Source organism: Aptenodytes patagonicus, chromosome 4, assembly GCF_965638725.1.
Source record: "Aptenodytes patagonicus chromosome 4, bAptPat1.pri.cur, whole genome shotgun sequence".
NCBI classification, from domain to species: Eukaryota; Metazoa; Chordata; class Aves; order Sphenisciformes; family Spheniscidae; genus Aptenodytes; species Aptenodytes patagonicus.
This window is the reverse complement of record NC_134952.1, coordinates 1074343-1097932: the sequence shown is the minus strand read 5'-3', so window position 1 is coordinate 1097932 and position 23590 is coordinate 1074343. Positions and strand designations below refer to the sequence as shown.

At 44.3% G+C, this 23590-nt stretch overlaps 1 protein-coding gene across 4 annotated transcripts in view; it reads left to right on the top strand.

Moving 5' to 3' along the window:
* The window catches only part of EXOC6B (exocyst complex component 6B), a 319252-nt gene that overhangs the window by 34402 nt on the left and 261260 nt on the right, over nucleotides 1-23590 (top strand). For all 4 annotated transcript variants that reach the window (XM_076335628.1, XM_076335627.1, XM_076335626.1 and 1 more), the window contains exon 2: nucleotides 18737-18902. In XM_076335628.1, coding sequence (XP_076191743.1) covers nucleotides 18737-18902 — 166 coding nt within the window. The remainder of the gene's footprint in view (nucleotides 1-18736; nucleotides 18903-23590) is intronic.

The window sequence follows — 23590 nt, the reverse complement described above, 5'->3', positions numbered from 1 at the left end:
GTTACTGTAGTAATTAAAGTAGTGAAGAATTGCATCCTTAAACAACATGCTGTAAAGCAGCAGTGCTGGTTGATTTTTCTCCCCAAAACTCTTGGTTAAAGTTACAAATTGTCTTCGTACATAATGGAGCAGTTTGTTGCCAGTTAAGAAAAAGCCCAACCTTAAGTTCACTGAAATGAATTGTAATGAGTGCGGTTATTTTGAAATGGGGAAATGTCGGCTTGACTTGAGCGGAGGAGGAGGACGGTGTGAATGTGACTCAGCTCCGCAGTGACAATTGCCATCAGATGGTGACGGGGGGTGGTGGTGGATGAATGTGTTCAGCTCCTGAGCAACAATTGCAGTTGGGAGCACACGAGGGAATTTTCCCTGCTGCTGAAAACAATTGTTGGCAACTGGCTCCTGCAAACGGAGGAAGAAGAAGGGATGAAACCCTTTGAACAACTTGAGCATTTTTTTTTTTTTTTTTTTTGTGCTGTTGCAGGGGTGTGTGTGGCCTGGTATGTCTCTAGGATCACCCCCCCCATCACTTTTCTAGTGCAGTTGAAGTTGAAGACCATCTAGTGCGGTCTTGCACAAGGGCACTTGCACCTTTACCTGCACAGATGGCAGCTCAAAATGGTTGTCTTCTAATTAGTGAATCTGCATAGAGAGCTTGTGCTCATTATAAAAGCACCATTTCTAGGAAATAAGTACTAGGACAACTTGTCTGTGTGTTATGGTGGGCTTTCCCCTATTCCAAAGCTGTGTTCTTTGTTGCTTGGAGGCTATTTAGTTTGGGGGGTGGAAGTGGAACGAGAGATAATGGAGATGATGAGATTACTGGGGAGAAGGAACTTTTTATGGGAGGTGTTGGAGACTGAATGGCAGAAGCAGTCTGGGATAAACTACTTGTTTGCTATCCCCTCCTGTTGAGGGGCTTGCACAGCTTGGGCGTGCGATACTTGCCGTGGCCGATGGATGCAGTAGCTTGTGCTGCTCCAACATCGTGCTCCAATTCTTCATGCTCAATGCTGGCATGTTTTCTGTCTTGCTTTGGAGGCTGGAACTGACTGCTGAATATCTGTGCTTCTGAGGTGGGTAGGAAGAGAACTGGCCTGGTTCACGGTCTGAAATTTTTGGTGACTTACTGTGGTGAAGTTAAAGCTTCCTTGGCTTCGCCTTGCTCCTGGGGAAAGGCCTGATGGCTGGAAGCACTCTGATTTCTGGCGAAGCCACGGCTTGTTGTGTGGCCATAGGCGTTTCGCTTAATTCTTCTGTGCCTGTGTTTGCCAGGGTGTAAAATATGCACGATGCTTCCCTTCAAAGGGAAATTGAGACAGATTGGTGTTTGTAAGGTATTCTGGTAGCTTCTGATAAGAGATAACGTTTAAGGGTATGCGGTTAGTTTAGGTTCTTGTTTTAACTTATACATGTGTCCTGGTTTCGGCAGGGATAGAGTTAATTTCTTTTCTAGTAGCTGGTACAGTGTTTTGGATTTAGGATGAGAACAAAGTTGATAACGCACCCATGTTTTAGTTGTTGCTAGGTAATGCTTACACCAGCCAAGGACTTTTCAGCTTCCCATGCTCTACCGACTGAGAAGGCTGGAGGTGCCCAAGAAGCTGGGAGGGGGCACAGCCAAACTGGCCAAAGGGACATTCCATACCATGTGACGTCATGCTCAGTACATAAACTGGGGAAAGCTGGCCGGGGGGGCCGCTGCTCGGGGCCTGGCTGGGCATCGGTCGGCGGGTGGTGAGCAATTGTACTGTGCATCACTTGCTTTGTGTATTATTATTATCATATTATTATTATTATCATTTTATTTCAATTATTAAACTGTTTTTATCTCAACCCACGAGTTTTTTCTCACTTGTGCTCTTCCAATTCTCTCCCCCATCCCACCGGGGGGGGGGGAGTGAGCGAGCGGCTGCGTGGTGCTTAGTTGCCGACTGAGGTTAAACCATGACAACATGATTCAAGAAGTATTCCACTGATCCCAAAATGAACACAAATGTTTTGAGAGATCCTTTGTAACGTTATACTTCCAGGAATACTACAGAATGCATGCTTTGGATGCACCTTTACAAGCAGGAACCAAAGCTTACAGGCTACTGTCCTCATTTTCAGCGCAGCGAGGTCTTGTGAAATGGTGAGCTGAGCTTATTCAAGCAGGAGGTGATACGCTATTTCCAGATTGCTTTTGGTAGCTCTGCTCTTCAGGTTTCAGTTGTCTGAGCAAACTTTCCTCTTGCTGATTCTGTGTCTGGCTTCAACTCTTACGAAACCCACTGCAGTTGGAGTCTGGATCGTGCATCAGTGTGAAATACTTGGCTTCAGCCTCTCTGCGTGCAGAGTTCAACTCGAGGCCTTCCAGATAATGAAGCTGGCCTTGCTTTTTAGCTGCCTTCATGCTGAAAAGCATATTACGCATTGCTTTGGGAGAAGCTAAACCTCAATGCAGTTCAGCCATCGCAACACAGGGTGGCGGTGCCACTTAAAGGTCTGGTGGCCTGAAGGCTGGGATAATCTCGGTTTTTAGCTTGCTGTTGTCAGGGCTGTGTCCCTTTGGTGGCTCTGGATTACCTTACTGTGTGTGTCTGCTTCTTCCAAAGACCCCTCCTCTGTGCTCAGTAAGCCACAAGCCACCGAGCTGGCATTTGTGGAAGAGCTGGTGAGAAAGCGTGAACATTAGCAGTCATCCTGTGGGCTACGGAGCCCGCAGAATTTCTGGCAATGGTTAAATCACCCCCATACCTGGCACATGTGACTTCAGCTTCTCAGTCTTTTAATCCCTGTTTTTGATCTTCCTCTTGACTTAAATCTGCTTTCTAGATCCTGCTGGCTGAACATTGGCTTGGTGAGGACTTTAGCTGACTACGTATTGGTATGGCCATAACTTTGCACAGTGCTGCCTCTGAGGAGTGTGTGCTTGTGTGTGTGTGTGTGTGTGGCTTGTTTTAGCCAAACTCTGCCCCAAGAGCAATCTTATTTCCCACATTTCCCTGAGTGTCCCAGTCTCCCTCCGGTTTTCCCATTGTCTTGAGTTTGTCTCTGTAACCCAGAGCTGTCGTGACTCTTAAAACACGCTGCCCTAAAGCCCTTTTAGAGATCACACAAGTTCAGGAGCAAAATGTTTCTTGGTGTCTCCTCTTATTAGTCTATGTTCCTCTATAATTGGGGAGGGCCTTTGGGCACCTAGGGACCATCTTTGTTGCTTGCTTGGCTTTGATAAGGTCAATTTTGGTGTTGGCAGAGGTCTCTTTCTTCCAGTTCTTGGCCCAGTGCTGCTGTTCTGTTTAGTGTCTGGCGCATTAAGGTCTTGTCAGCTCGTCTTGCATGGGATTTGTTTTCTTTGTGCTGTTTTTTTGATAAATAGTAGCCTGGAAGGGATCTTAGAGCATGTTCCCGCATTACTATTTCACCTCTTCCTACACTGCTGACCCTGTGGCCTTTTTCTGGGTGTCCTCTACAGCTTGGGTGCCAGTTGACTTGCAGGTCTCTGCCTGGGACTAAGCAGTCTCCTCCCCTATAGAAACGCCCCATATCCTGCAGCTCTCTCCCAAAGGAAAGCGTGGCAGGAGAACACCTCTTCCAGGCTCAGAGGACTGGCCTGACTCGGCTGAGTCTGTTCGAGCCATTTATCAGGCTGTGACCAGACAAGCAGGAGGAGCTGGAGAAGTGCCTACACGATCTCTCTCAGGCAAGGTTGAATCTATCTTGTTTTGAAAGGCAAGCCAGCCTGTGAAAACGAACACTGCAAAAGAATTGCTGACAAAATTGTCTCCCACTACTTTTTTTTTTTTTGTCTGCTTGTGGTGGTCACTTGAAGTAATCCTTCTGAAAATCTTTATGTAGGGTAGGTGGGGAGTCTGGATAACTGACCTCCCCCTATAAAGCTGTATAGCAAATCAACAGGATGTCTGGTTTCAAGAAAAAATACATTATAGGATGGTGTCTGTGCAGCATTTAGGAGGCTGGGTTTTTTATTTTTATTTTTTCTGTTCTTTAACTGAATTATAACAAGCTTCTAGGCAAGTTACTTGGTACTTGTGCCTCTGTTATCCAGCTCCGTGTAGCTCTTCCTTGTGTTGGAATTGCAAAGCCCTTGTGTAATTAAGGTCAAAGAAGTGTATGAAATACCGAAGGTGAAGACATGCTTTCAATCTTAAGCTTTCTGTTAGCGAAATGCTTATCAGTGGCATGATAGAAAATCACTTCCGAGTGTCTGAATGTCTTCTGATATTTTGTTGTACTGATCTGTTATAGCTGAGGCATGAATAAGTGAACTGTATGCCAGAATAAGCAAAACCACATCTCATCACTCCTTGTTGCTGTTCCTTCCAAGTGTTTAAAAGCGGTAATATTAGCTCCTTCCTCCTGAGCTGGCGGAGGGATGACCTGCCTAGACCCAGGGACCATAGGGGTGTGTGTGAAGAAACTGCAGGAAACCTGGAATTCATGACAGTCCCAAATGTGTGACAGGTTTTGTGGTTATCTCCCTACCATCACAGAAGGTGGGCCAGGAGAGGTGAGAGATGCCAGCACTGGTTCTGTTGCCATCCCATTACCCCCACTTAGGTGGTGCCTGTTTTATTGTCCTTGTTGCAAGATATTATAGTAGTGGAGAAAATGTCCCTTAGCCTGTGTTCCCAAAGTGGTCCCTAAGCTAAAACTGTTCATGGGTTCCCTCTGTAAGGGTACTTGGATTTGGCTGCCTTTGTAATGTATTGGACAGAGATGTGGGAGTCTCAAAGGTGTTGACATCCTACAGCTTTCATGAAGGCAGATGGCCTGGTAGAGCAGAAGAGACTGTAGATGAAGAAAAAGATTGAGTTTGTGCCTCACTTGACACTGGAGAATCCACATGGACAGGATAAATGTTGCATTCATAGGATGAGGTTGTTGATGCCTGCACCTTCTGAAACACTGAAATCCATCAGCCACAGGGGAGAGGAGCATGTGAGAAACAAGACTTGGTTGACTCAAGTAATCCCATTCACACTTGAGTTGTGCTTTAAGCAAAGATGAAAACAGTGCTTTCATCTGCTGAGGTCTTGGAACCTTCTGAAATCTGCTGTGTTTGGGAAGAAGAGGAAGGTGAGGCTTGAGAGCAGGACCCTGTTGTGAGAGGTGCTACAGGGTGAAGATATCTAGGTGCTGCTGGATTCTGATAATATTCTGTCCCTAGAAGATGATTAGCTAACAGTCTAATAAGTAGTCCTTCTTAAATGGCAAAATGGGGGAGGATGTTTGGCTTATGAAAACAAAACCCAGAAGCAAACTAGACGTTGTCCATCAGTGCACTCGTGCAGGTATTGCAGGTTGTAGGGTTGCTGTTGTTGTTGAAGAGGCATTAGCAGGGGGTAACTGTACTCCAAAAAAAGAGGAATTACCTGAACTAGTTAATCTTAATTTCTGGTAGCTGCAATTATTAATAGTGGTGTCCTCTTGTAGTAGAAACTAGCATTTTGTAGATGTAAGTGTAAGGGTGGTGTTGGGCATAGATAATGTGACTCCTGTAATTTGGGGTATTGCTGCCTGGGGGGCTTTCCCGGCATTTATTGAATAAAGGAATAAAACATTAAATTTGGTTCACCCAATTATTATTCTTTCCCCTTGGAACGGTCCTATCTAGACCTTTAGAGGTAGCTTTCTCTTCATGTTGCATTAAACTTTTATATAATTTGTCAAGATGTAGCCATTAAAATGCCAGACTGATTAGAAACATTTTCTATTTCAATATTATTCAGAAGTAATATTTTACTCTAACAACTTTATTTCTCTTTGGCAGTATTTCTGCTTGGATAAGAATATCTGAAAGAATCTCTCTGTTAAATTGTGATCTGTTTCATCATCAGCTTAACAATTTGCTGGGCCTCTTTGAATGCTGAAATGTTTTTCTTTAGGGGTTTTTTGGAGGCGGGGAGGGAAAGAAAAGCCTGGTTGCTGATCTCGGTTGGTGAAAATATTCACAGAATACTTGAGGTTGGCTAGGACCTCTGGAGATCGTCTAGTTCCACTTCCCTGTTCAAGTAGGGTCACCTATGGCAGGTCGCTCAGGACTGTGTCCCATGTGGTTTTGGGTATCTTTAGGGATGGAGACTGCAACCTCTCTGGGCAACCTATTCCAGTGTTTGATCACCCTCACAGTAAGAAAGTTGTTGTGTGTGTTGTCTTTTTTTTTTTCCTTTTTTTTTTCTTATGTTTAATGGAATTTTCTGTGTTGCCTCTTGTCCTGTCAGTGGGTACCAAGGAGAAGAGTCTGGCTCTGTCGTCTTTACCCTCCAAAACCCCATCAGATATTTATATTCATTGATAAAGATTTCCCCCACGAGCCTTCTCTTCTCCAGGCTGAATAGTCCCAGCTCTCTCAGCCTTTCCTTGCATGAGGGATGCTCCAATCGCTTTATCATGTTAGCAGCCCTTCACTGGACACTCTCCAGTAGCTCCATCTCTCTCTTGTACTGGGGAGCCCAGACCAGGACCTAGCTCTCCAGATGTCTCGCCAGTGCTGAGTAGAGGGGAAGGATCACCTCCCTTGACCTGCTGGCTAACGCTTTTTCTAACACAGCCCAGGAGTCTGTTGGCCACCTTTGCTGCAAGGGCACACTGGTGGCTCATGGTCAACTTGGTACCCAGCAGGACCCCCAGGTCCTTTTCTGCTGAGCTGCTTTCTGGATGGTCAGGCCCAGATGTAGTGGTGCCTGGGGCTGGCTATTCCTCCCCAGGGGCAGCACTTCATGAGGTTTGTTGACCTTCATCAGGTTCCTGTTGGGCCATTTCTCCAGCCTGCCCAGGTCCCTCTGGTGGCACACTCCTCTGGTCTGTCACTCGCTCCTTCCAGTTTTTTATCATCTGCAAACTTGCTGAGGGTGTACTCTATCTCCACGTCTATGTCATTAATGAAGAGGTCCAACAGTTATTGGCCCCAGTATTGACCCCTGGGGTTACACCACTACTCTAGATCATCCTCATCGTGTTGCAGAATATTTGAGCAGCAGTGTCTGCTCTTTCCTAGTTTGGGTTAGCTGTGGAGTTTTGTCGGGGTAAGGAGAAGACTGTATGTACCCTGTTGCATGGCAAGATGTATTTAAGGATGTACTGCACAGCATATCTGTATGCTGCAGACTGTAAATTTTCACTCTTATGCCTATATTGAGCCAGACAACGTGTCTGGTTAGTGTATGTTGCACTGAGCAGTGGCCAGCTTGGAAGATACTCGATGGAGAGATTGACTCCTCTGCTTCCCTTCTTGGTTTCTACCAACGGCTCTGGAAGCACGCAAACAAAAATACTATGCCTCCTTTCTGCTTTGAATTTATCTGGCTTAAGATCGCAGTGATTTTATGCTATTAAGATTTTCTTCCCTGAATTAAACAGCTGCTTGGGACCCTTTTTTTTTTTTTTTTAAAAAGGAATATACTCACATCTAATAATTAAATTGCATCTCAATCTCCCTTCTGAATAAGCTAGGTGGAGAGATCTCTCAGACTGTCCTGACACATCCAAGACACTTGGTCCAGCCCGCAGTCTTTTGTAGACATTTTTTTGGTGCGTTATGGGACTTGTGTAGCTCAGCAACTTGCATGTTCAGTGCTCTGGTGTTGGTATTTCCTTCACATCTGAGTTACCAAATAAAGGTAACCCACATTGTCGTGGTTTCAGATAATTTGGTTTCCCCCTTTAAAAATCAGTGCTTCACTAAAGGTCAGCGTGAGAATCAACCAGAGACAGAGAGCAGATGCCTCCATTGAGCTTTCCGTCTCTCATTATAAATAGCACATCTGATGTACATCTACTCCATTATTCTGAGTGTGTCCTCTCCCCCCAGCCTCTGCTGTTGTAAAGGATTAGACGTGCTGGAACACCATTGCAGGCGCAGCAGAAGGGAGATTAGAACATTTGTGGTGGCTTTACATCCACATCCTCCAATTCTTGTGGGTTTGTGTCTGCCGCCTTATTTCGACACTTTTCCTAACAATAGTGCATATGGTATAAACGTTCAGAAACTTTCTGCAAAGTAAGTGTGACTAGGGTGTATCATTAGATTTCTTCCTTTTTTAAACAGTGTTGTTTACAGGCATTGTAAAGATGATTCATCTCTGTCTTAATGTTAGCCAGCTTGGATGGGATGAAATTTATCTCACTTGGTTCTAGCGAGCATTCCTATCCTACACATGGTGCAAATCAACTGTCCTTCCAACTTGAAAGAGCTTGAGAGAGTAGGGCCTGCTGACGCATCGCTTTTGTTCTTGGGGGAATTGTTTCCATTGTGCTCGCAAAAAGAGGAGGGAAGTTGAAAGCTCTGCTCGTGGCCAGTTCTCTCCATACTTGCCTCGGTTGGGGGCATTTGTGTTTGTTGTAGCTGTTCTGGCTTGCCTGGCTTTGGGTTGCTCCTTACGTTTCCGGGCTCTTCTGGAGGCTGAATGCTAATTTGTTCAAGCTTTCCCTCTTAAAGTCTTTTATCGTCTGAATTTCATTCTTTAATAGGGACATTATAACCAAGTTGTTCCATTATATTTTCAATTAGGATAATTATTCTTCGTTTCCTTCAGAATCTTGTCTGGCACAGAATAGCTCTATATTCCACCCCGGAGATGGCTGTGGCTTTATGGTGGCTCTATTTTTCCAGTAACGTATAGTCTAAAAGTGCTTTGTTGTCATAAGTGCACGCTTAAGGCTTTAGAGTATTTTCTAACTGAAGACCTGGTCTTGTACAAATGAAGGAAATGGGAATTTGTCTGTTGCCATCAGTGAAAGTTGAGTTGGGTTCTTTGAAATCCTTGTAAAAACCTGGAAGGATTTAGTACCCGGGGTCAGAGACACTATTTCTTTCAGCTTCAGGGCTTAGTACAGCATTGGCTAAGATCAGGTGGTTTCCAAAGAGCTTCAGCTGTTCTGTAGGTTGGACCTATAGAAAACAGGGCTTCAGGGGATCTCAAGAAGCCACCTACTGAATCCTCTCCCTATCTGAGGAGGTATTTGGTCTCTCCAGCAGCAAATGCGTCTAATCCACTCCTGCTTGATGTTTTTCTAATTTATTCTTAGAAGTGATCAATTTAAAGGGATTCCATAACATGCCTTGATGATCCCTTTTGGATTTCTGCCACTCTTAACAGTTAGAAAACTTTGTCTAATGTTTAACCTAGTTCTCCTGGGCAACTTAAGCCCATTACTGTTTTTCCTCTCTTCAATAGACGCAAATATTTGCATGGGACTGTGAGTCTGGGCCTCTTCTGGTAGTCGTACATCCCAAACGCTGCTGCTTTTTAATCCAGCTTTCCTTCCTGAGGATGTTGCTGTGTCTCATGTCCTCCAGATGAGTTTGCCAGAGTAGGCACCTATAGTTAAAAAGAGGATGGGCTTTCAATTACGGCATTGCAATTCAGAAGTGAGCAGCAGTTTGGGGATGAGGTTGAGATTTGTTGGCAAGGAGGGGTTTACTCATCCGAAACTCAGCATTAGAGTCCCAAACCTCAACCCTGGATCAGTTGGGACAACAGAGGCTTAAGGCAGGGTTAGTGACTCTCTCTTACAGAGGTCTTTTGGTCGGTTTTGTTGGAGTCCAGAATGCTGCTCCTGTTGAGTGGGTCCAGCTCAGCAGGGGTAGCTCAGCTATTTCTGTTTTTTATAGCAAATGCATGCCATATATTGAGCTCCCAAGCCCTAACAGATACACTCTGAGCTTCTGCATCTGGATTCTGTTCTTAGAGCTGGTCCTGACCTGTTGTTTTGCCTTAAAATCACTTCACTTCCCTCCTCAACTGAAACACAGTCTGTAAAATATATTTCTGACAAAGCTTTTTGTGAAGCTTAATTGAAAATTCATTGCCACTCTGAGACTCTTGAGCATCACTATTAATTCTTATTTTGACTGCATGGGTCCTGGGAATGTGGTGGAGAAATGAGGCAATGGAGAACTACAAGAGTAAGGTAACATGCAGTAAATGTATTCTTCCATTCCCAGTTTTATCTTTTGGGGAAGCCCTTTCATGTATGTTCATCAAGCCAAATTGATTTCTGAGCGTGTCTCTTACAGAACCCCTCTGCTTTTTGGCATGTGTAACTGTGGGTTCGTGACCTGAGTCTTCTCAAACTGAACAAAAGGACTTTTCATTCTTAAACTGAGCTAACGCACGCAGGGAGTGACTCGGCCGCAGAAACAGAGGTACCTAGTGCCACTTGCGATGCCGGGATGTGTCTTGTCTTGCCTCCAGCTGCCTCTCTAAAAAAGCACTGGTCCTTTGTAGGTCCTGTGTCGGGTTGACGTGTCCTAAGCAGGTGTCTCAAAGGGTGCCAGGCATCTACTGAGGCCTACATGTTTTCCAATCTGAGACTTGCACGTGAGTTTTAGAAAGCAATTATTAGACTGTAAATGAGAGCAAGCTTTCTCTAGCTCGGGCTGTGCTGATGGGAGAAATTGGGTCAGCAAGCTGCTTGTCTCTGCCAGAAGTCCCTGTTGCATGAAGTTTCCTTCTGGAGCCATTTGTGTGATTACTCCTAATCTGGTTTGATTAAATTGATCAAGGTTACAAAAATGTTTAGAAATAGCCTCACTCTTTTTTGGGGTGCTGGTGGTGCGGGGAGAGGGTATAAGGGCTGAAGCAGGAAGGCAGAAGTTGTTAGTGGGACTGGAGTAGGAGCTGGCAGAGAGCTTTTTCCACTGGCAAAGCTGCGTGCGGAGCACAAATCTGTCTGCTGCTGAAAGTCAGGAACTTCTCGACACAATGAACTGGCAGCGAAGAGCTGAATTGTGCCATCCCGTTCAACTTTTGCCTGTGAGTGAGACCTTGAGTTGACCTTGATAATGAACCATGCTCTTCTGCAAGAGGAAAGGAGCTGGAAGCTGGCGCTGCTGAGCACCGCACGCTGCCAGGCAGGGATGTCTGTGCCAAGCGCTGTTTTGTCGTACACCATACCGCCCGTGGAGGTGATGGAGGCAGTGACGCTGCTGCTTTGGTCTTAAAGACCATGCGTGAGCAACGCGTAAGCCCGTCTGTCGTGCTGGCTAGCGTTGCTGCCCCAGTCCTCTTGCAAAGGCGCTGGTACGCATGCTTTGAGCATGAAAGTTATCAGGCATGCTGCTGTCAATTTTAATGTGCTTTGTGTGGTTTTATAATGCAGCGCTTTTGATATCATGCCTGTCTTGAGGATTTGTTGTGCGTCTGTTGGATGTTGCGACGACATTGCTTCACGGCAGAAAGGAGGGTCCAAGACTTAAAGCCAAGGATGCACCAAAAAAAAAATCAACTTATTTAAACAATGCGTAAGACAACAAAATGAACTTTGCTAGTAGGAAAAAACTTTTATTGGACAATAACACAGCAAGTATAGACATTAAAATTTTTCTGTGGTAATCTACTTTTATGGATGTAATGGCTAGAACATTAATTCTGTGAAGTTTATAAAAATTATATTCTGTTATCAGTAATCTGATTAGTGGATGCTTCAGGAGGGTGCCTTTCCTCTTCATTGTCAAGTGTTCATTTTCTCCTCTTGTGCTGCTGATAGGGTAAATAGCACAGCAAGAGAAGAGTGGTGTCCGGTAGAAAGTGCTTGTCTCCGGAACTGTCACCCTTGTGATGGAGATGGTCTTCATCTCGCAGTGTTTTGGGAGTGGGGAGTGAGACGTGGCCAAACTGCATTCTTTCGTGTTCTGTCTGAAAAAGATGGGGCAATGAGCGTGCTTTTTAACTTGATGTCATAGCTTGTACATTGAATGGTGAGAGAGTATTAAAAGGTTTTTAAGGAGGGGATCATTTGCACCAAACATAGTGGAGCCTCGTATCTTCTTCCCCTCTTTCCTCTCTCCTGCAATCTGTAGATATATACAGAAATACAGAAGTTGACCCTTTCTGGAATTTGGTGGTTCAGGTAGACTTTAGTGTCCGGCAGTGGCTTTGTAGGGTGGTTTGTGCCTCTTGCCTTGTCCTCGAATTCTGGCCTTTAAGTTTTTCATCACTACACTGATGTTGGGACTGGTAGCGTCTTTCGTTCTGCAAATGCAATGTCTGGGCTCAGGTGTGACTACAGCTCGCGTATGGTGTGGTGCTGATAAAGGCCGTAATATAAAAGATACTTTCCAAAAGACAAGGATTTTGCATATTAATAATATCTCTACTTTGCTTTCACACAATGCTTTTTCTTCTGTTTCTGTGATATTATACCCACATACCACCTGTCGCTTGCAGTGGTGGCTTCCAGGGCACTGCTGTGGCAGGTGCCTCTGCATCTGCATGATAAATCATGTTTTAATTTGGCTTTTTCTCAGTCTGCTTGGCCTTATTCTGTCAGTCATCTGGAGTTTATAGTGTATTTCTCTGGTGAGGCTGAAATGGCTCTCTTGTGTTGGATGTGGGAGGTGTGAGGCTGGACTGATGCTCCTGTCTGTGCTCTGCTCTACTCTGGTCTCTGGCAGTTCAGTGTGGAATAGGGATAAGAGCTAAGGCTCTGTGAGTTTCTAAAGGTTGACCCTGCTTTAAAAAGAGAAAAAAAGGAGGGAAAAAAAAAAAGCTAGAAGGTATTTTAACTGTTGCCGAACTGCTCTACCACTCCAGGTCGGTGGTGTTGCCTGAGGTCCCGCAGCCTATTTCCCCCCCCCCCTCCAGAGCAGCAACAAATCCTCTCTCCATCCCTGAACAAACATCTGTGCAAGTTATTTTTAAACTCTGATGAACGGGGTTTCCAGTGTCCTAGCATGCTTTGTTCCAGGGCTTTGACTGTCTTCAGTTGCATGTTATTGCAAAATCTAACCTAGTTCTTTGCAAATCAGTCTGCTCTTGTCCTTCCCGTAACAGTTCTGCAGAACTCCTCACATTCCTCCCTCTTTAACGTAGTGGAGGTCTTTTTCCATGGCTCTGAGCTCCCCGTGTCCTCGCCAGCCCTTTCTCTTCAAATCTAACCCCAATTCCTTTGGCTCTTCATGGGCCAATAAATAAGGTGCCGTGGCAGGTGGCTGGCGTGGAGTTTGTGGTCTCTCCTGCCTCCCCTCTGATCCCGTTGTACTTGTGCTGCTGATTTTGACCTTTCCTTGGACCAGTACCACGCGCTTGCCTTTATTGACCTCTTGACTTCTGGAAACACTTCCAGTTTCTTGAGCTCTTTGGCTGCCGCTTTCCAGAAGGCTTGCGACTCCCTTCACTTTGGTGTTACCAACATGTTTCGAAAGTACAGCTTGCATTATATTTTCCAATTTGCTAATAAAACCACTGAAGAAAACCAGGCCCAGAACAAACACATGTAGAAGCCCTGTTGAAAAGCTCCTTCTGGTTGAGGCCAGTCATTGACAAGTAACATCGTTTTTAGGATGGTTTCTGAGTAGCGTACGCGTGTGGTTTATGGTTATTTTCTATGCAGCATTTCTCCTGGAGTGCTTGTGAGGATACCCACCGGGGCCATGCCAGGACCTTGCTGAAATCAAGGTGTTCCCAGCTATGAAACCAGGGTTATCCTGCCAAATAATAAAGTATAGTGGTGCTCTTCTGAAACCACTTTGTTTTCTACTCCAGGATCTTGTGATAATGGGATATTGCTGGTATTTTGCTGAATTTTAGTGATTGGAATGATTTCTGTTGTAAACTGAAAATGATGGTGGTGCGTGCAAGATAAGTGGGTCTAAGTAGGAAAAGTACACGTGGGAATGCTTTCTAAACTGTAAGAATGAAAAATACTTATGATTAAACATTTTATACTTCTCCAAAAAGGAAAAAAAAGTTGTGTTTTCTCTCTGTATTTGTGATGTAAATGTAAACCTGTGTGGGTGATACGGCAAAACAGAGTGGACTTAAATTCTCTTTAATGAGCAGAATGAAAACAAGAAGCAAATTCTACACTTGCTCTTCCACTGAGATAATTTCAGGTGTAATGCACCAAGTAAGTGGGGTGTCTTTGGAGTACAACTTGCTAATGCTGTGTCAGTACATGGACAAACTTTATGAAGCACAAGGCTTGAAGCTGTGAACTCTGACAGTTAAGATATTGAAAAGGTATTAATCTTGCAAACTTTCTTTGACCTTTTTTCCGTGGAGCTGTTGCACCACTCTTGAAATCTTTTTTTTTTTGCATTACTCAGTAGTTAATTTGTTTATTACAAAAGTTAGAATAAGATTAAACAAACTGCTAATGCTTTTATGTAGCTTAATGAGAAGAAAATGTTTCTGAGGGATTAAAACCACTACAGAAGTTTAAAGGGGAAAAAAAGAAAATAAAATTGAAGTCCACAACAGACTCAGGAATTTTTTCCACTTATTAATTGAAAACAAAAGCAAGTCACTTTGGTTCCACTGTCCCCAGAACGTCCTCCTTGCATTGTTCCAGATCTCTTTCATTTCGCCCCCAGAGATTTCCCTCCTCTGTACTTTCAGCTGAATTTATTTAGGTTACTTCTGAGTCCCCCGTCCTGCAGGCAGCTCTCATTGGGAATGAAGTTGCAGGGTCAGCCTTGCGGCTTGGCCTTCTCCGAGACTGCCTGAAGCCCCCGTCGTTAACCAGTTGAGCGTGAGACATAGGGAGGACCTGCAAAGCTAGTTCCTCAATATTTTCTGGCATTAATTTATACACGTGCAATAACTTTAAGCTCCCCTGGCGTTCTTTCAGCATGTATATGGTGTCTGGCATAGGACCTGCCAGCCTGAGAACAGCCAGATGAAGTGTCTAAAGCACGGCTGGAGACAATGTAGGTTGTGTTGGTGCTTGGTGGCAGGACCCAAGATGTCCTGCCTCCGACCACATTTTAAGGAGACTTGTAGCTGAGCTTATTGTCTCTTTCAGTCTTCTCTTGGGCTGTGTTCCCCAAACCTCTGCTCTTTCCCCAATTTTTGCTGTTGTGGATGATGAAGTGATCGAGAGTGCAGTAGACTATCCAGTGCAACGTGGGGGCTGAGTACAGGCAGAGTCGAGCGAGGCTCTGGGATGCGGGGGGAGTATGGAGATGTGAAAGGCTCAGCATCAACACGTCGGGCTTCTGTGTGAGCTCCTGCTCACTTTCTGCTGCTTGGAAAATGGAAAAGGCACCTCAGCATCCGGCTGTGCCACAAGTCCGTGTCTGCGGCATCCCTGTTGTTAATAGTTTGGCCGCTTGGTGTGGGCCAGGTTTGGTTGCCCCTGTCTTGGGGGATAAACTCTGCAATAACGCAAGGCTACGGATGGAAACTCCTGATGCATTTGCCTGTTAGGGCTTTCCTGGAAAGATTTTTCCAGCTGACCTTTTGAAAAAAATGAAGTGGATTTTTTTTTTTAAACGAATACGGAAATTGTGAAACTTAACAATACAATCCAAGAACTTTTTAAAGTCATCTTAAATGGTTTTATTTAGTGAATGTACTTAAAAAATGTAAACCGGACAGATCTGTCACTGAGCGTAGTCTTCAATCGGAGAATTACAGCCTGCTCCGGAGTTATAAGATAAGTGTATGTGGGACAGACCTTTCTTTCTCAGACTTTTTTAATCAAAAGGCTTTTTGTGGAGGAGGCTTATTACTAAAGCTATCTGACCAGCAGTTTTTATGGCAAAGAAGAAAAAAAAAAAAGCAGCCTCAAAGATAATTTTCTATAGCATTGTCACAGTGCTTTGTTATTTACAACCAAGAGAATGAACAACTCACACCAATTTTAATTTTTATTTTTGTTTTCCTTTATTTTTGCATTGTGTGCTGTCGTGATTATTAGTGGGTATAAATACACATGTAAGACTTTTTTCTTTCTAGAAATTTTTTTGTGCATCACCTTCTAATGTCTTCTGAATTACTAGTCGCTTCAGGACAGTTAACTGAAGATCCAGATCAGGCTATAATTAGCGTTTGAACTAGGAGAGATGTTACTAGGAGCAGAGTGTGTGTGCAGAAGAAATGAGGTAGAGGGGAGCAGCTGGAGAGACCTGTAGCTCCAGAATAAGGCAGTGCGTGTCCCGAAGGTTTGGTAGACAAGAAGTGGGAAGTATAATGCCCCAGATGTGGTAATCCTGAAAAGGAAGAAATACGTAATGAAGGTGCTCAGTTGAGTGGATCAGGTGAGAACCAGAGTTGGTCTCAAGAAAGTTGGCAATTGCTAGGTAGATAACAGTGCACAAACATCAAGGATGTGGGATCACGAGGATGGTTTTCCAAGAGTGATGGTATAGCTCAGGTGGTGGCAGAAACTGCTGAGGAAGGTGGATCTCTACCAGAGCCAGGGAACCAAAGATGATGATGGTAGAGTTTGGGACTTGAGGGGTGTTTTGACGTCATTGCAGGGGATAGATTTATTCTTCTTGCAATCAAACTGAGTCCGTACGTCATTTATTTTGAGCTAAGAGTCACTGCATAGTCACTGTAGTCTGCTTGTATGATGACGTTCAATACAGAGCAAGAACTTGACATCCCGTAACTTTGGAGTTGACATCCTGCAACTTTGGAGTGCACTGCGGTTTGGTCTGGGACTTGCTTGGCTGTTGCCCGTTCGCTTGTGTCTTAGAGGGAGGATGAAGTGAAGGATCCTGGTTCTTCATTGGAGGGAGGGTTGTGGGTGAATAGGAGAGCTCAAAAGGGAAGATACAGAGTTTGTTTAAATATAAGCTTAGAGCTGACCTCTAACGTGCTGGGGTTTCATTGCTGCTGGTCACCAACTTTTTTTTTTTTAACACTAGAGTTTGGCTAAAAAAAAAAAAAATTAATAAAAAGGTTTTAGTCATTGGACCTTTGTCTTAGGTTAGCCATCTGCAAAGGAAACTTTGCCTAGAGTTTGTAAGTAGTTTTGAGATTTTTCTCCGTTGATAGATGCCTCTGTAAATGCCGATGGTATTTTCCTTTGAATGCAAACACATTTATTTGGCACCCATAATTACTGTTGCGTGGGGCTTTTTTAAATTTATACTTGAATGAAAACACAACTTGTCTAGCTTTATTTGCTTTTTCTATGTGAGTTATCTTTGAGTTACGAGTTTGTCAGAGCGGAGGTGCCTGGTTGAGTTTCGTGAGGGACCCTGCAAAGAGGCTGCGCAGCACTAGATGGCACTCTGTCTCCAACTTTCATATTTTACCAGCAAAACTCTGCTAAACTGTAAGGAAAAACCTCTAGCATCGTGCTAGTGGTGGCATTGATATAATTTTAGGAAGTTATATCTCTTTGTCACCTTTAGCACCAATCAGCTTCTACCTTGGAATAAAGGAGGCAATATGGTCACCTTTGAAGACTTCTACTCTTGGTGACTGTTATTTTACACTGAGTTTTAAATAGGCTTATAAAGATTTGACATTTTTGTTTTGCCATTGAGAATGGTTTACTGAAACTGTATAATTGAAATTGCTAGGGCAGATTTTAAAGAATGGTAATTAAGTAGATTTCCTCCAGCTTTTAGTCCTGTCCTGGTATTTTTTGTATTATTTTGAGACCTTTGTGGATTGCAGAGGTGGGATTCTCCAAAGGGACTTGTGAGCGCAGATCACACCAAGGGATCACGGTGCTTTCTGCAGGCAGAAAGATTTAACGTGTCCAGTTGGATTCATCTAGTTCTGGTTCTTTCTGAAGTGTTGCTTGTCACTGCTGCGATCAGTCTTTTTTTTGTTTGTTTTTTAATTCTTATAGCTTGTTACAGCTCTGTCATTCACCATCTTTTATCTCTAATTGCTGCATGGAGTCCAGTGTATAATAAATTTAGCCTTACGTTCTGACATGGTGCAAGCTCAGACTCCATAAAGCTCACTGCGTACTTAATTTTTTCGGATTGGGAGAGAATTCAGGTTTAGGAGTTAGCACTGCTCCTCAAAATACTAAAACTTCACAGAGACAAATCTAAGGGTGGGATTTCCACACTCTGTAGAAAATATCTATGTTTACTATAAAAAAAAACCCTAAGAAAACGACCCCCTAGAAAATCCCATACCATTTCAGGGTGTGACACAATCCCTCTGCTTTCTAGAATAACATTCGCTTATTTTGCAGTCGTGATCTATTGCTTCTGCAGAGCGGCTCTTTCTGCGGATGAGAGAGTCGCCTTCTAGGCTGCTTTACAAAACGGTTGGAAATAATCATCGTTACCAGACAGTGTGCATTGGTAATGGACAGAACAAAAAGTGTTTTGACGTGGCAGTTCAAGCTTCTCTTCCCAGTTGCGTGGAATTTAAGTAAATACAAAGGATAGATTTATTTTTTTTTTTTAACTTCCACCCTTAAATTTAACACTAGTGTTTTTGTTTGGTTGTAGCAAAGATTACCGGTTACCTGCAGCTTGCACACACAGTATCTTGGCTCGGGGTATCCCCATCAGTTTGGGTAGTCTTCAGCTCTGTTGGCCTTTCAGCAACACTGCCAACTGTGCTGGCAAAACTAGGGCTGAAAAGGGGAATGGATTTTGGCAGCTGTATAGGTGATACTTTTACATTGTAGATTTTACCCAGAAGCACGAAGAACACCCAGTAAATTGTCCAAGAGGAGTGCTCAGTGTTACAGCATACGATAGCAGATAGTGATCAGAGATGGCTGAGCTCAAGGCTAGAGCACGAAGACTTTGTTTCAGGTGATTCAGCGCTGGCTTGGCAGTGTTGTGGTCTCTGAGGGAACATCAAGCTGGTATTTGACAGGTGGAAAAAGAAAAAGAAAGGCTGGAATAGAAAGATTTTCAAACCTGAGTTTGGTGCCTGGTGCGTGCAAATAAAAAGCAGAACTGTCCCTTTACCACAGGAGGGTTTTTTTTAAAGCTCATGTTTTGGATATTTCTTGTAAGCAATGACAGTAACAGATATTGGAATCCTGACCGACGTTGGCATCTTCTTTTTAGGTCTGTCTATGATGGAGAAGAACACGGCCGTTTCATGGAGAAACTGGAAGCACGAATCAGAAACCATGATCGTGAGATTGAGAAAATGTGCAACTTCCATTATCAGGGCTTTGTGGACTCCATCACGGAGCTGCTGAAAGTTAGAGGAGAAGCTCAGAAACTGAAGGTAAGAGAAAGCCGCCTAGAGATGGTCCTGGGCATCCGGCTCTAGGTGGCGCTGCTTGAGCAGGGGGCTTGGACCAGATGACCTCAAGTTGGACCTTCCAACCTCAACCACTCTGGGATTCTGTGAAACCACGTGAATGTCTCCTTTTCTCCTTTTGTCTAGAGCATCTCTCCTCTATCTAAAAAATAAAAAATTAAATAAAATACATATATCTTCATTCTTCCTGTAGCAATAGGTTAGTCATTTGAAGGTTGGCAATTATTTGGGTAAACTGGAACAATGTGGTGTGTTAAAAGCACAAGAAAGCTTAAAGCTAAGCCTGTTTTGCATCAGGAAATGTGCTTTTCCTGGTATGCCTTATACCAATTTCTTAAGCAAAAATAAGCTCTACAGTCAGAAGTACGTCTGCTCTAGCAGCATCTACTCTAGTGCCCCATCTGACATTGAATTCTCATTAGAGGTAGCGTTGTGTCTGAGACAAATCAGCAAAGAGGTCTGATGCAGATCTGACTCTGCAGTCACGAGGTGTCTGCCCAATGTTGGCAAGTGCGATGTTAATATTTAAAAAGCAAATGAACATCAGAGCATTGTAAGGTGTTTAGGTGTAAGCAGGAACAGCAGTGGAAAATAACTACTAATTTCACTAAATACTGAAAGACTGTAAACAAACGCACAGCTCGATTCTTTTTCAGTAGCATCTCCAGGTTTGGTTGGCTTCACTAGAAGGTAAAACGGTTAGAGCTGGGAATGGAGAAAGTAAAATGGTTACAGCTAGGAATGGGCTTTCCAAGTATTGTGGCCTTTAAAGCTGTGCAGAAAGATGAGAGAAAGGCGGAATTTACCTATTTTCTGAAAAACTGTGTTTAGTAGTATGTGGGAAAAGCCATTTGTAGGATCAGAATGTGGATAAGTGGTGGGGGGGGAAACGAGGCAGGTTTCTGGGGAGAAAAAGGACCTAGAGGTTGGAGGTGTTCCTATGTGTAGGGGCCAGGTGGGCTTGTAGTTGAAGCTTGGCTGCTGTGCCTTAAAATAGAAGTATTCCACAATTTGAGGCATATAAAAAAGCACAGCAATGACTTAATCGGTGTCAGAGGTCAGAGAACCTTCCTCATTTTCCTACACGAGTCAGAAACAGAGGCGGGGGAGACTGCTGTGCCATCCCTTGCTGCAGCGGCAAGGTGTGTCCTTGATTTGAAAACCAAAAGCTACCTCCCAGAACAGTCACTTAGTGAATGGGGCTGAGCTGTGCGGCACCCAAAAAGGCGTGGACTGTCTCCAGAGACCAGCACAGCAAGTCTTTCTGGCTGAGTGGAGTCTGCCCTGTTGAGAAGGACCTTTCTGGGAGTCTAGGAGCATGGGAGACCGTTCAATGGGCATTAGAAAAGATGAAGTTATAAATAAGGGGGGAAAAATATCTCAGAAAAGCAAGTTTTCTGGAAGAGAAGGAAGAACTTTAACTTCAGTGTGCTGACTGCTGCTTTTCATACATTTATTTGTTCATTTAAAGCTACCTCTGGCATTTCCTAGCAGGCTTCTAGCTTTACACACACAGGTCTCCATCCCACAAACGGACGCGTGCTCGCAGGAACACCTTCGTGCGGGATGTCCTGACACCAGAAGCACCCGTACTATTACAATGGCATTTTCCATGGCAAGGATTCATCCAGCAGTCGATTGCAGGATGAGGCCACTGGAAATACCATGAAAGAGGTTTCGTTGTTGTTTGTTTTTTTTTTTTTTTAAGCTATTGTTTCTAGCCAAGCATTCCACATTGTTTGTTTGCAAAGGCTTGTTGCTGTTTCCCATTCTACAAACAGCTACTTTGTTGGTGGTGCACTGTGAAGTCCATCTCTGTACCCTCAGGATCTCTCTTGAGTTCCGTTACTATGTGATCTATAAAACGGCACATGGGAAAAATATACACAGAAACTTATTTGAGAAATACTGAGCCCTCTTTGTAAGGGTTTCTCCAGGGAATCATCCGTGGGTCCAGTGGTGAGAGTGTGTTTTGTTCCAGCTATTCATTCTCTATTTGATCTTGGTCTTTTTGTCAATAGTGCTGGTCTTTGAACATACGTGCAACCAGCAATAAAATAAATGCCCCTCCGTATTGCATCTCTAATACGTATCTTCACTCGCGTGATTTTAGCTTTGGGGTATTTTGTATAATATCACGCTTGCAGAAATACCAGCGTTCATTGTTTTAAGAGTGCACGTGCTAAATATGAGCTGGATGCATTATCTTCCCCCATTCATATGTAACACAGCTGCCGGCTTCCCTCCGTACTGTAATGCTGTATTTCAGGTGGCCCCAAGTCAACTTAAATCCCGATCAGGACTGTATGGCTAAACTTTCTGTCCTGCTTTTGTGCCCTGTGAAGGGCTAGCACTGAATTGGGAACTTTATCTTCTTGATCAGCAGAGGAATCTCATTCTGCAATGAATTTCTGCACTAGGCAACATTGTGTTGTTTTCAAGAGATGCTGGGTCACTGATTAATAAGCTATATTTGGATGAAAAAGTAAGTTAATTGAAAATACATGAGATACATTTTCAAAAAGGCATCTCCTTAATTTGAATGATATTTAAACCATAACATTTTTTAAACCAAAACTTTTTTTTGCATTTATTTATTCTTTTTTTAACTATATAGCTTCACTATGGCAATTCTCTTTACTTTTAACTTCTTACGTGGTTTCAAAGGAAAATCTTCTTGCTTTGGGTTTATTTTGTGTTATACATCTTAAACCATCTCATACCTTGTTCTGCACAAATGATCTTCCTCATTAGGAAGTCAGCAGTGTGATGTTGACCTGGTCTCAAACCTATAAATGCATGGTACTACTGGGTCTTGGAAACCATGTACCAGTCTGGCTGTTCCATCTCATAAAGGTTCCAGTGGAAATTAAAAGGTCAAAGATAGATTATACATTAGGATGGTTCAACTTGGAAAACATGACTCAAGGTGCGAAGGGGAAAGGATCGCAGAGTCGCAGGGCTGGTGGCAACCTCAAGAAATCACCTACTCCATCTTTTTTCTCTTAAGCAAGTTCTTCTTCAGCTGTGTCATTCCTGATGGATTTTTATCTAGCCTCTTCTGAAGTTAGCCCTTCCCCAGGTACTGCTGTCCGTCCCTCTTTAGGAAACTCAGGTTGCATGGTTGAAAAGTCTTTTTTAGGTCTACTACTTTTTGACCTGTCAGGCACAAAAGAGAGATTATTCCTTCTTGTTTTTGCAGCAATCCTCTACAGGTTGGAGGTTGTAGGAATATTCTTCTCTGGTCTTGTCCTTGCTAAGATAGGTAGCCCCAGTCCATTCTAAAGAGTCGTGCTTTCTAGGCATCTCACCATTTTTACTTTCCTAAGCTGAAGTCCTTCCAGTTGACAGCGTTTGGGGTTTTTTTGGTGATAAGCGTGGTTTCTAAGCTGGCACAGGCAATCAGTCACCAGTGAGATGGTGTAGAAGGGTTATTTAGGGTGTGTTGTAGGATTTTGTTCGTGCATACTCGTGTGGTGCTTGTTTTCTTAGTAACACCATAGCACTGACTGTTCTTCAGTTTGACGTACTGTAAGTCTGAGGTACTTAATGTCTTCTTTGCCTCAGTCTTTAATAGCAAGACCAGTTGTTCTCCGGGTACCCAGCCCCCTGAGCTGGAAGACAGGGATGGGGAGCAGAATGCAGCCCCCATAATCCAAGGGGAAATTATTAGCAACCTGCCACACCACGTAGACAGACACAAGTGTATGGGGCCAGATGGGATCCACCCAAGGGTACTGAGGGAGCTGGTGGAAGTGCTCACCAAGCCACTGTCCATCATTTATCAGCAGTCCTGGCTAACCGGGGAGGTCCCAGTTGACTGGAGGTTAGCAAATGTGACACCCATCTACAAGAAGGGCCGGAAGGAGGATCTGGGGAACTACAGGCCTGTCAGCCTGACCTCGGTGCCGGGGAAGGTTATGGAGCAGATGGTCCTCAGTGCCATCACACAGCACGAACAGGGCAACCAGGTGATCAGGCCCAGTCAGCACGGGTTTATGAAAGGCAGGTCCTGCTTGACTCACCTGATGTCCTTCTATGACAAGGTGACCCGCTTAGTGGATGAGGGAAAGCCTGTGGATGTTGCCTGCCTGGACTTTAGTAAAGCCCTTGACGCCATTTCCCACAGCATTCTCCTGGAGAAACTGGCTGCTCGTGGCTTGGACGCGCGTACTCTTTGCTGGGTAAAAAACTGGCTGGATGTCCGGGCCCAAAGAGTTGTGGTGAATGGAGTTAAACCCAGTTGGCGGCTGGTCACGAGCGGTGTTCCCCAGGGCTCAGTTTTGGGGCCAGTTCTGTTTAACATTGTTATCAATGACCTGGACGAGGGGATCGAGTGCACCCTCAGTCAGTTTGCAGACGACACCAAGTTGGGCGGGAGCGTTGATCTGCTCGAGGGTAGGAAGGCTCTGCAGAGGGACCTGGACAGGCTGGATCGATGGGCCCAGGCCAACTGGATGAGGTTCAACAAGGACAAGTGCTGGGTCCTGCACTTCAGCCACAACAACCCCATGCAGCGCTACAGGCTTGGGGAAGAGTGGCTGGAAAGCTGCCCGGCGGAAAAGGACCTGGGGGTGCTGGTCGACAGCCGGCTGACCATGAGCCGGCAGTGTGCCCAGGCGGCCAAGAAGGCCAAGGGCATCCTGGCCTGT